General features: G+C 45.0%; 1 protein-coding gene across 1 annotated transcript; it reads right to left on the bottom strand.

Moving 5' to 3' along the window:
• Positions 1-1841: 1841 nt before the first annotated feature.
• Positions 1842-10963, bottom strand: LOC123966213 (vacuolar protein sorting-associated protein 13C-like; the record flags this gene model as incomplete). The annotated part of the gene is made up of 20 exons (XM_046042409.1): positions 10760-10963; positions 9650-9712; positions 9421-9559; positions 9081-9181; positions 8730-8872; positions 8428-8620; positions 7724-7838; positions 7169-7305; positions 6696-6828; positions 6484-6601; positions 6268-6400; positions 5950-6022; positions 5760-5860; positions 5498-5651; positions 4500-4579; positions 4014-4073; positions 3173-3323; positions 2971-3087; positions 2769-2872; positions 1842-2009 (listed from the first exon to the last, which is right to left on the bottom strand). Coding segments are annotated over exons 1-20 (2433 nt in total), but the record flags the coding sequence as incomplete, so codon positions are not given.
• Between the last annotated feature and the right edge of the window lie 1762 nt (positions 10964-12725).

Here is a 12725-nt window from a genome sequence, read left to right as displayed (position 1 = left end):
AAATAATCACTTGTTTTACTCCCGGTTTGCTAAACGCAGCCATGGTAACAGATGTTCTGCCACTCAGTCCAGTGTGTTCCGGAAGGTGAAGTGACATCAACGGGTATGCGTCTATACAAATCAAATGTGAAGCACTGCATTGTGGGATTTCCAACCCTAAGCTGTTATTTGAGCTGAAGGCCATTAAAGCTGGTGTTTTTGCAGTCAGTGTAGTGACTTCATGTTGAAATGATCAGACGAACACGAATATGATACAGTCAGAACAAACAGAAATAAAATACACAGCCGTGTGACATTTACACGTAAAAGGTGTTTATGTGGATTTGAGTATATTAGTTAAAGTGTGCTCGGTGGTGGCTCTGTAGTGTCCGATATTTTAACGTTGGGTCCACTTGATTAGCACACCAGGTCACCGCTGTACTTATTTTACATTCATTTGTAATCTAAATCTAAAACCAGTATCTGCTGTGACCCCCCTTCAAACAGCATCAGTTCTTCTAGGTACACCTGCACAAAGTCAGGGATGTTATAGGGACATCGTCGGGGGTGTGATTGTCTGTTTTTGACAGCATTTCACACCTGCCTAAAACGCTTGGACAGTCCTGTATATATTTCATGTTCTGAAACATTTATTGAATGTGGTGACTGACGTTGCAAGTGGAACATTATGTGCGAGTGCCATTAAGATGTGCCGTAGATCTCCTGCTTTTCAAACTCAAGACCACAGCATGTGATGTTGGGTTAAACATGCACAGAGTAACAGGTCGTCCACCAAGAATGAGAACTACAATTACTATCACAATATTATTTAAAACTGTCACACCACAACAAATGCGCATATATATGTGACCATGTATTTGTACATGTATGTATACACGTTTGTGTTCATGTATGTGAACATGTTTGTGTTCATGTATGTGTTCATGTATGTGTACATGTTTGTGTTCATGTTTGTGTTCATGTATGTGTTCATGTATGTGTTCATGTATGTGTACATGTTTGTGTTCATGTTTGTGTTCATGTATGTGTTCATGTATGTGTACATGTTTGTGTTCATGTATGTGTTCATGTATGTGTTCATGTATGTGTTCATGTATGTGAACATGTATGTGTTCATGTATGTGACCATGTATGTGTTCATGTATGTGAACATGTATGTGTTCATGTATGTGACCATGTATGTGTTCATGTATGTGTACATGTATGTGACCATGTATGTGACCATGTATGTGTACATGTATGTGCTCATGTATGTGTACATGTATGTGCTCATGTATGTGAACATGTATGTGATCATGTATGTGAACATGTATGTATACACGTTTGTGTTCATGTATGTGACCATGTATTTGTACATGTATGTATACACGTTTGTGTTCATGTATGTGACCATGTATTTGTACATGTATGTATACACGTTTGTGTTCATGTATGTGACCATGTATTTGTACATGTATGTGAACATGTATGTGCTCATGTATGTGTACATGTATGTGCTCATGTATGTGTACATGTATGTGCTCATGTATGTGAACATGTATGTGATCATGTATGTGTACATGTATGTGCTCATGTATGTGAACATGTATGTGATCATGTATGTGAACATGTATGTGAACATGTATGTGAACATGTATGTATACACGTTTGTGTTCATGTATGTGACCATGTATTTGTACATGTATGTATACACGTTTGTGTTCATGTATGTGACCATGTATTTGTACATGTATGTATACACGTTTGTGTTCATGTATGTGACCATGTATTTGTACATGTATGTGTACATGTATGTGACCATGTATGTGTACATATGTATATATGTATATAAAATCTCTGACCAGCAGCGACATGAGGAACTTGTGCAGGTAGATGATCTGGATGCAGCCCAGACGCATTGTGACCTTCCCGTCCACCTTTGTCGTGTCGCTGTAACCCTCCCCCTCCGTTGCCCCCGGAAACAAGGAGAGTTTGAAGCTGAACACCTCCTCACCCATGATGGACACCGCCTGCAGGGGGGAAGGAAGGAAGGAAGGGGGAGGCAGGTCAGCATCATCTCACAGAGCTCATGGAAACTTTCATCCAAACCACAGCTGCTACTTCTTTCACTCGCTCAGTTAAAATGAGTACTGCTACTCCTGATACTAATACTTAACCTGGTACTTCTAAAGTGTGGTAATCACAATTAACCTATTTGGAGACTTGCCAGACAAGACTAGAATCAGCGCCTCAGCATTAAACAGTCGTCTCACTGTATTTTTATTATAGCTTACAGCTCTTGTTTTTTGGTGCATCTGGCCAACGTAATTCTGCTGGCTGAAGTTAGAGTAGACGGATATATTTTATTCAACCAGCCCGCCTGGACCCCGGAGGACAGCTCGTTTTCCCAGTGTAACCACATCTGCACCCGAGCCTGCCCTGAAAGTCACATCCTGGTTTCGGTCATTCAGGGAAGTTTAGTGTCGTAGCATGACGTTAGCATCTCACGGTTTTGTTTTCACTATCAGATCACATTCTGCTGCTGCCAATAAGATCATGTTTACATCATCATCATATCTGCTTTTCATCTGCCACGTCTGGTTCTTTTGTTTGTACAAAGCAGGTCATTTATCAGCTCGTTAGTTTCTTTTCATCTCACTTCATCTAACAAAAGAAAATACAGTAAAGTGCTCCGGATGGTAAAAGTGACAGCTTGTACCAAACTCACCCGGGAAACTAAACATCAGCGCTTTAGTAATAATCAGCAGAATAACGAAACTGGTTCCGACCTTTCTGTGGACAGTTTTGGGGCTGACGTCTGTGACCAAGATGTCTCGGAGTCGAGCGAACACCTCCGTCTCCTTCGCCTGCACCAACACTGACGCATCGATTCCTGCAGGGTGGCGACAGTCAGGAGACAGGGGATGATGTAATGGGCTCTTAAAGGCGTCAGCCTTCACGTTAAAGCTCGGTCAAAGCATGTTTTCCTACCTTGGACTCTGATGTCAGCGATGCTGCAGCGATCGTCACACACCTCCACGTGGAAACAACCCAACACTGCAAACAGCTTGAAGCTGAAAACGCCGCCATCTTTGCTTCCTTTAGACACTGCAGAGAGCGCAGAACCCACTTCCTGTCACATACAGAACCTTAGACAGGACATAGTGACACACCGTGAACAGTCTGGACTCACCTGTCCGGCCCGCTCCGGTCTTTTCCACCTTTTTTTGGGCGTCTTGGTCTCGAGCGGCGGTGAATTGCGGCGGCACGGCGCTGTTCAGGAAGTTGATGGTTGACAGCAGAGCTTTGGTGTGAAGCAGGAAGTCCAGAGAGGTGAACTCCACCTGAAACCACCAGCAGGTAAACAGCTGTGAGATCAAACATCATTCCAACCTGCTTCAAGAAGTTTCAGCGTGAACAGCTGCAGTGAGACGCGAACCTGAGATTGTATTTCCTTTTATTTATGGCCAAATTTAGAGGCAGCGAAGGAGCTAAATAATCTGCTGGTAGGAAATCTATCCTGACGACACATTTCCGAGAGCCTGTGTCTTAATCTTCTTCGTCAACTTACACCTGCAGTTTGGCGTCCTTGCTTGGTGTACTCTTAAGGAACACTGGACATTTCTTACCCTTAACGGCTGCCATCTTGGCTACGTGGAGGAAGAGGAGGGACCAAAGTTTTTTTAAACTTGTGAAATGGTGGCCGAGGAAGCTGCAGCGTTAACGGTTGTAGAATGAAAAGTTCACTAAATTTTATTCATTTTTTATACATTTTGAATTGAAGTGAAGTAAACAAAGACGCCAGAAGGGAAGAAAGCAGTCAACCTTTTGTGAACGTCACAACAGCCGTGTTCGACATACTACGCAAATAAGTACAGAGTACGCAGTGTACTGCATGTTAGTGTACTAACGGAAGGATCTGAATCAAGACCCAGCTCAGGAGTTCACCTGTGTCAGCTGCATTAACCTGAGAGGAACAGAAACTATGTTTAAATCCCTTCCTCCGCCATCTGTTGCTGAAAACCTCCACCCACCTTCAGTGTTTGCTCCGTGTTGTTGAACAGAGTCTGGAAGCTGGGGCCGCTGGGGTCAGCCTGCCGGACGACACACAAAAACAGGAATCAGTATTTTGTGTGTGTTTTTGATGCCTGGTTCTGTCTTTCAGAGATATCAGCAGCGTTGCATCATTACAGTGTTACAGTATCACTTGTTCAACTTCCCCATCATGGATGGACAGAAAGATAGATACACAGACACAAACATTTATCCCCTGAGAATCTATCTTTCAGTCTGTTTTAAAAAGTCTCTGGTCCCTAACACGGTTGGGACACCAGGAGACTTCACATTCAGTTTGTTTCCTCTGTAGCTTCACACTGATCCACCTGGGCTGCAGCCTCTCAACAGAAGAACAGGTGAGTGTGTGTGTGTGTGTGTGTGTGTGTGTGTGTGTGTGTGTGTGTGTGTGTGTGTGTGTGTGTGTGTGTGTGTGTGTGTGTGTGTGTGTGTGTGTGTGTGCTCACCTTCATGAACTCCACCTTCAGCAGGTTGGAGCCCTGCTGCTCTGAGGAGCTGATCAGGTGGAGGGGATGATTCCTGCCGTCTGGAGAAGAAGCACACATCACAACAGAAACTACACCTGAGCAGGTAGGTCTTTTAGTCAGATTAGTTCTGTTCATGGTTCTGCAGGATTACAGCTGTTCTCTACCTGAATGTTTCTTTCTTTCTTAAACCTGCGTTCTCTCTAACAGCCAGCAGGGGGCGACTCCACTGGCTGCAGAAAGAAGTGTGATTGTATAGAAGTCTATGAGATAATGTTTCTGCTTCTCAGCTGATTTATTCCCTCAGTAAACACTTTCCTGATGAGTTTCTGGTCTCAGTCGCTAGTTTCAAGTCTTCTTCAACACAGCATGATGTTCATTTAGTAAATTATGGTCCCATTTAGAGGAACAGAGACCAGGAAGCAGGGGAGGCTTTAGGGCGGGGCTACAAGCTGATTGACAGGTCACTACCATGGCGACCTGTTAGGCGTAGCAATGCGTATCCCTCCTTAGCTCCACCCCCCCGTACAAATATAGTCACATCTGGTTCTAAAAGCCAAGATGGCGACAGCCAAAACGCCAAACTCGAAGCTTCAAAACAATAGTCCACAAACTAACTGGTGACATCACGGTGGCTACGCCCACCTCTTTTATACTGTTGACGGATGGGATCACACCAGCCACGGTGCCAAATCTGACTGTATGCAATGAAACTTTTTGTGATCCCGTTGACAAAATATGTCCACAGACAGACATGTAAGCACCTGACAAGGTACTCTAAAACCGCTTCTGCTGTAGTTCCCGCTACAGTACGTGTCCCCAGGACACTCACAAGGTGAAGGCCACGCTGGTAAAAATACAAGAACTTGAATCACACTAACAAATAACTGATCTGATGGTCTGTTTATTCTTGGTTTGAAGGAGTAGATCATTAGTTGGAAGTTAAAATTATGATTTTGGACATTATGTCCATATCTCACCTGGTACGTCGCAGTAGTCCAGGGTGACTCTGCGCAGGTATGAGGAGACCCTCAGGTCGAAGCTCCGACTCTTCCCTTCAGCTCCCAGCTGACAGACGCTTAAGGACAGGATGGTCTTCTCCTGGTCCACCTGCCGGGTTAGCTCCAACAGCACCTGAACACACCACACACCTCTGGCTCACATGGACTAAAATTATACTTTTTGCTAAAGCTAAGCTCAGCCCCTCTGAGTCACCTATGACCTGAGGCCAGACCAACACACCTCTTTGATTTCAAACTTGAAGTGAAGGTCTGTGAGCTCCTCCAGAGCCGAGCGCTGGTGATCCTCGTCCGTTGACTTCTCACTGGTGTCTTCATCCGAATCTGAAATGCAAAAGCACAAACATAAATTATAACTTGGTGATAAAAATGTGTTAATGTTAAACAGCCGATCGGAGGGCGTGCACACAGACCTGTTTCCATGGTGTTGAGGAGGGAGGGGTGAAGGCCCAGCGCTCGTGGTCGGGCCTCCGCCAACGAGAGCACCTGTGGCAGTAAACACGCCCAAAAGTGGTGACATCAACACTGAGCTGCAGTCCAACCATCACTTCCCTGTCACTCCCCAAACCTCCCCGATCACAACCCTAAACACACCTGACAATACCGCCGACTTCCCCCACCACACACTTTGTCACTCCCTAAAGTGACTCTCACAGGCTGTTTAATTTCCTGAATGGTGAGTTCATTTTAGTGGGCGTGGCTACAGTTCCATTAGACCTTAGCAAGTGTACCTTCTCTGTGGGGGTGGAGGGGGTGGAGCCCCTGCTGGGCAGCGGGATGCTGTCCACCAGTTCCAGAACGTTCTTTATCTTCTGGTCCGAGATCTTAACATGCAGTAGCGGCAGCTCCCCAGACACCTTTAACCTGAAGCACAAACACCCCAAAGTTACTCACATAGCATGCACATGCGAGTCAGCAGACACACTGTCCACAGGTGAGCAGCATACCCGGGCATCCTGGCGTCCTTCTCCACCATACACTTGGCCAGCTGGACAGTGAAGTCCATTGGCTGGAGGATGTGTTGGACTGATGAACCCTGCAGCCGGGCTGACTTCCAGGCCTCACCTGGAATTCATTTAGAATTAAATAAATAAAATATGGACTTCCAGGTGGTTGTGTAGTTGTTGTGTAGTTGTACGTGTGGGTATTTCTTGTGTACCTGACTTGCTGTAGAGCACCTGGACTCGTCGTAGCTCCACGTTGTATCTCTCATAGGCTCGATCCATGATTTCCTCCAAAGAGGAGAAGGAGGACGGAGACGAACTGAGACCGCTCTGCTCAACACTGTTCAACTACAAACACACAGATGTTCAACCACACAGCTGTGCCTGAGCTCGGACCAACATCTGGACAGAACACCAACCTGTGTCTCAGAGGTTACCGACAATCCAAAAGTATGGATAAGACTAAAACAATCTGGGAAACACCTGCTACAAAGTTCAGGTACAAACCTGAAGATTTAGCCTAAAGCCCATCCTCTGAGCAGCAGGAAAGTGTACATTCCTTAATAACAATGATGACATTTTGGAAACTGGAATGTTTGATAGCTGGCTCACAAATATTTAAAGAAACAAAAGCCATGAATTTAAAACTGAGGTTTCACAGGAGTGAAAAATAAACTTAAGAACTGACTTGTAAGCTGCCGAAGTCTATGATGATGAGGTCTGACGTGTCGCTGTAGAAACCGGACTTTGGTACCAGCAGGTAGGATGGCTTCAGATCGATCCTCAGGTCCAGGACCTTCCTGGTTTCAATGATGTGAGACAAACCTGAAGAGACCAGAAACCATCAGAGTCCTTCTGAGAACCAGAATTTCCCACTATTGAATTATTTTTCAAGTAAAACAGTCAAACAGCTTCTCGCTGGTGAGGATGTCCTGCTTTCTCTGGTCAGACAATCAATCAGTCAGTTAGAAAAGAATCGACAGACTGATCAACTTCGTGGTGGGAATCAGTGTTCAGATCAAGTATCTGGTGAACAGTGAGGAGTAAAAGTTTTGAAGGATTCTGATTGGATAAACAGATTCCAGACTGGATTCAGACTTGGACCTCCATCTCAGACTCGGCTTGTGCGGCTCAGCTCCAAACCTTCACCAGACTCAGATGTAGCTGGGCTCGAGGCGTTGAAGACCTGGAACCTGCAGAAACCTCTATGACCGTATATATCATATATCCTCATTACACTGACCTGTAGCGGTTTTCTCTTTGATCTCCTCCAGTTTGGAGAGCGTGGCCGAGGTCAGGACCTCCAGATCCAAACCTTTCCCCGTCTTAAAGAAGTCGGCCAGACTGTTCACCGTCAGCTAGAAGACAAACACCAGCGGCTTCATTTAGAGCTGCTGCGTAGGCCCCCAACAGCAGTATTATATAGCTGCAGCACCAGAGGCTGTTTCAGGACCTGCAGTTCTAGGACCGTAGTTCTTTTGTGACAGCGCCATCTAATGGAGTGGTGGTGGTAATGCACAGCCACAAGAAGGAGGTTTACCCTGTCTGCTAGCACGTCGGCCGTGAGGCCACTGTGTGCAGCTGTAGGGTTAACCGGTCGACAAGCATATAATCAATAACTTAGGTTTAGGCACACACCCTGTGAGGGTTAGGGTAAGGGTAATTGACTTTGGGAGGCTGTCAAGAGTATCATAGCTAGTTAGCTAGCCAGCTATCAAAGTAAACAAGTGTCCTACAAATGCAGTTCCGGTCCTAGGATTGCGGTACACTTTCAGTTTGGATCCTACGCGCTGTTTCTAACCTGCTGCACTTATGATATAATAATAATAATAATACTAAAAGTTCTAAAGGTGAATCTAGAACCGTTTTTGAGGAACAGACTAATAGAACCCATGAAAATCAGACGTGAGAGGTGTGATCTGAGGTCCGATCGTGGCTCGTGTTTACCGCGTCGTAGATGATCTCCACAGGCTGAGAGTGGACTCTGAGCAGCTGGTCGGCGGCGCTCTCCTGTGGGTTTACCTCAAACGCCACGCTGAGCAGAGAGGACGAGGAGTCTCCTACTGAGGCAATGAGCGAAGGTACCGCCCCCTGCTGCTGTAAACCTGTAACATACCAGTGCTCCAGCGCCACCTCCACCCTGCAGGAGGACACACAGCTTTAGGTATTAACACATTTTGTTCACGGCGTCATAGTCAGAGCCACTACACGGGGTTCCAACCTGTGAGTTCTGGTTACAGGGTCCTCACCTGAAGGCCTGAGCTCCAGGTCTCTGAGATATTTTGGTGCTGAGGTCAATCATCTGGACTTTGAGGATCTCTGGGATGTCTGGCAGCTCTCGGACCGTCACTGAGGTCCTGAACAGCTGGAAGGTGACGACCACGGCGACATACTGAACAAACACACACACACACACAATTTAACTTGGCTCAACTCTTGTCACCAAGTCCTGGTTTTATTTGAACCAGGAAACTGAACCACGTTAAATCATCTCAAGGACAGAACACGTCCTGATGGTTTATCTGTCCTGGTGGTGGCGCAAGAGGAAAAGTCACGAGGCTACCAAAGCATATGAACATGAAAGCTGCAGGTGAGTTTACCTGTTTGGGTAAAGCCAGGTTGTGAGAGCTGCCGCTGTAGCCGATTGCAGTGTAGAGTTTTTCTTTCTCCTCAGCCGTGATGAGCTCGTCCAAACCTGAACCTGAACACCAGAGGAGACAAACATCTTCCATTCACTGCTACAAGGAACATAAACACCCTACAAGTATGTGCAAATATTTGGAAATCTCCAGAAAACATCTCTGAAATATCCTCGTAAAGATCTTCATGTTAACAAAAATCTTTTCAAGTCACCTTCTGTCAACTTCATATCACTTAAAGTCCCCTGAACATCTCCTAGAGTCATGATTGGCTGTTTTCAGGTGAATCGGAGTCACTTACTTTCTGTGTCCTTGCACTCCTCTGGCTCCGCCTCCTCCTTCTTGGCCTTTCTACCAAATAAGCTGCTGAAGAAACCTCCTCCCTGCTTCTGCCCCCCTGGTGCCTTCTTCCCCACCACCTTCTGTCCGGACCTGATCACCTGGATGAGGAAGACGAGGAGGAGGGGGTCAGGTTTGGTTAAAAAGGTCTCTAATCAAACTGGTCTCTGGTCTGTCTGGTACATGCTTACCTCCATCTGGGCCTGCTGCCGGGCTAAAGTGATGTTGAAGACGTCCAGGGCTTTCTCCAGGTCCTGGTGGAGATAAACATTAGCAGGGCAGACTCCAGTCAGAAGGCCAAACACAAACCCAGTCAGTCCTAACACTGTACCAGCTCTGACTCAGCTGGTACAGAGCTCAGAGTTCAGGCCTGAAAGAAAAGTTTGCTTCTTTCTGACCCTGGGCCAAATTTCATTTTAAATATCTAGACTCATTTTGCAATGATCTGCTGGTTTGGCAATCTCAGCATGGTTAACAAAAATATGCTGAGGAAGATTGTCATACTTTGCCAAAACACCATTGGCACTAATTTGAATGATCTTGAACGTGTTTTTAAAAAGAGAGCCATCTTGGTGGACCCTCGACACCCTCTTCTTGCAGGGTTTCAAATTCTGCCATCGGGGAGGAGGTACACTTTCCCTAGGAGGGCCAAATCAAATAGAAGTTGGAGATAATTTGTTCTGTTAGCTGTTGGGTTTTTAAACAAACTGTAGGCCTGGTTGCTGTTGCTCATATATTGTAATACAGGAGTTATGGATATATATATAGTGCTCTATATCTCATGGTCACTTTACTGTATGTTGATAACACCTATTGTATGTTTTATGTTTTTAGGTATTCTATTTCTTATTTGGTTGATGTGTATTAACTACTGGTGCAAAATAAATTGCCCCTCGGGGACAATAAAGGCTATCAAAATCAAAAACCAGGATGCAACTTCCAGTTATTGACATTATTAGTTAGAGGGGATTATTCTTATTCTTCATCTTCCGGATTAGCAAATATTGACATTTAGGAGATTAGTGCTTGAAAATTTACTTCAGGGACCAATGGATTTCCAATCAACGATCAGTATATATACACGACTGGTATATATAGTATCAGTCAGCAAATCTTTTCAGTAGAGATCCAAACTCCTGACAGCTACGTTAGTTTGTCATGTACTGCAGATCCTTTCTCTGTATGTCACCTGTAACTCTGATATCTTTGCTGGCTGGAGTCACATATTATTATCATTATCATTATTATTATTACACCAGGTGTTGGTGTTTAACAGGCCACGTTCGGTCAGTTAGCATCACCTGGACCTGTCGCTCTGTGTCCTGGTTCGGCTTGTTCTGGCTCAACAGTTTAGTCTTATAGGCACTCTTGTAGACTTTCAGGTGCTCTCTGTGCTGTTTGATGTTGGACCAGGACCACATGCGACTGTAGCGTCTGATGTGGACCTCCATGATGCTGTTGAAGGCGTACCTCCACCTGGGAGAGGAATCAAAAGGAAACAACCCCAAAACCCTCAGAGGTCAAACACCTGGACACATCTGAAGATATCCGGACACACACACGTGAACACATCTCACAAGGACAGGCCGGTTGGAAGTTAACATTCAGGTTCTAACAGGCAGGTTGGAAGTTAACGTTCAGGTTCTAACAGGCAGGTTGGAAGTTAACGTTCAGGTTCTAACAGGCAGGTTGGAAGTTAACGTTCAGGTTCTAACAGGCCGGTTGGAAGTTAACGTTCAGGTTCTAACAGGCAGGTTGGAAGTAAATGTTCTGGTTCTAACAGGCAGGTTGGAACATTCTGGTTCTAACAGGCAAGTTGGAACATTCTGGTTTTAACAGACAGGTTGGAAGTTAACCTTCTGGTTTTAACAGGCAGGTTGGACGTAAATGTTCTGGTTCTAACAGGCAGGTTGGAACATTCTGGTTCTAACAGGCAAGTTGGAACATTCTGGTTTTAACAGACAGGTTGGATGTTGATGTTCCAGCTCTAACAGGCAGGTTGAAACATTCAGGTTCTAACAAGTAGGTGGGAAGTTAACGGTCTGGATCTAACAGGCAGGTTGGAAGTTAACGTTCAGGTTGGACGTAAATGTTCTGGTTCTAACAGGCAGGTTGGAACATTCTGGTTCTAACAGGCAAGTTGGAACATTCTGGTTTTAACAGACAAGTTGGAACATTCTGGTTTTAACAGACAGGTTGGATGTTGATGTTCCAGCTCTAACAGGCAGGTTGAAACATTCAGGTTCTAACAAGTAGGTGGGAAGTTAACGGTCTGGATCTAACAGGCAGGTTGGAAGTTAACGTTCAGGTTGGACGTAAATGTTCTGGTTCTAACAGGCAGGTTGGAACATTCTGGTTCTAACAGGCAAGTTGGAACATTCTGGTTTTAACAGACAAGTTGGAACATTCTGGTTTTAACAGACAGGTTGGATGTTGATGTTCCAGCTCTAACAGGCAGGTTGAAACATTCAGGTTCTAACAAGTAGGTGGGAAGTTAACGGTCTGGATCTAACAGGCAGGTTGGAAGTTAACGTTCAGGTTGGACGTAAATGTTCTGGTTCTAACAGGCAGGTTGGAACATTCTGGTTCTAACAGGCAAGTTGGAACATTCTGGTTTTAACAGACAAGTTGGAACATTCTGGTTTTAACAGACAGGTTGGATGTTGATGTTCCAGCTCTAACAGGCAGGTTGAAACATTCAGGTTCTAACAAGTAGGTGGGAAGTTAACGGTCTGGATCTAACAGGCAGGTTGGAAGTTAACGTTCAGGTTGGACGTAAATGTTCTGGTTCTAACAGGCAGGTTGGAACATTCTGGTTCTAACAGGCAAGTTGGAACATTCTGGTTTTAACAGACAAGTTGGAACATTCTGGTTTTAACAGACAGGTTGGATGTTGATGTTCCAGCTCTAACAGGCAGGTTGAAACATTCAGGTTCTAACAAGTAGGTGGGAAGTTAACGGTCTGGATCTAACAGGCAGGTTGGAATTAAACGTAATGGTTCTAACAGGCAGGTTGGAATTAAACGTAATGGTTCTAACAGGCAGGTTGGAATTAAACGTAATGGTTCTAACAGGCAGGTTGGAATTAAACGTAATGGTTCTAACAGGCAGGTTGGAATTAAACGTAATGGTTCTAACAGGCAGGTTGGAATTAAACGTAATGGTTCTAACAGGCAGGTTGGAATTAAACGTAATGGTTCTAACAGGCAGGTTGGAATTAAACGTAATGGATCTAACAGGCAGGTTGGAATTAAACGTAATGGATCT

Source organism: Micropterus dolomieu, unplaced genomic scaffold (genome assembly GCF_021292245.1).
Source record: "Micropterus dolomieu isolate WLL.071019.BEF.003 ecotype Adirondacks unplaced genomic scaffold, ASM2129224v1 contig_12936, whole genome shotgun sequence".
Classification (NCBI taxonomy): Eukaryota; Metazoa; Chordata; class Actinopteri; order Centrarchiformes; family Centrarchidae; genus Micropterus; species Micropterus dolomieu.
Note: the sequence above shows the minus strand (reverse complement) of the source record. Positions and strands in the feature narration are given on the sequence as shown.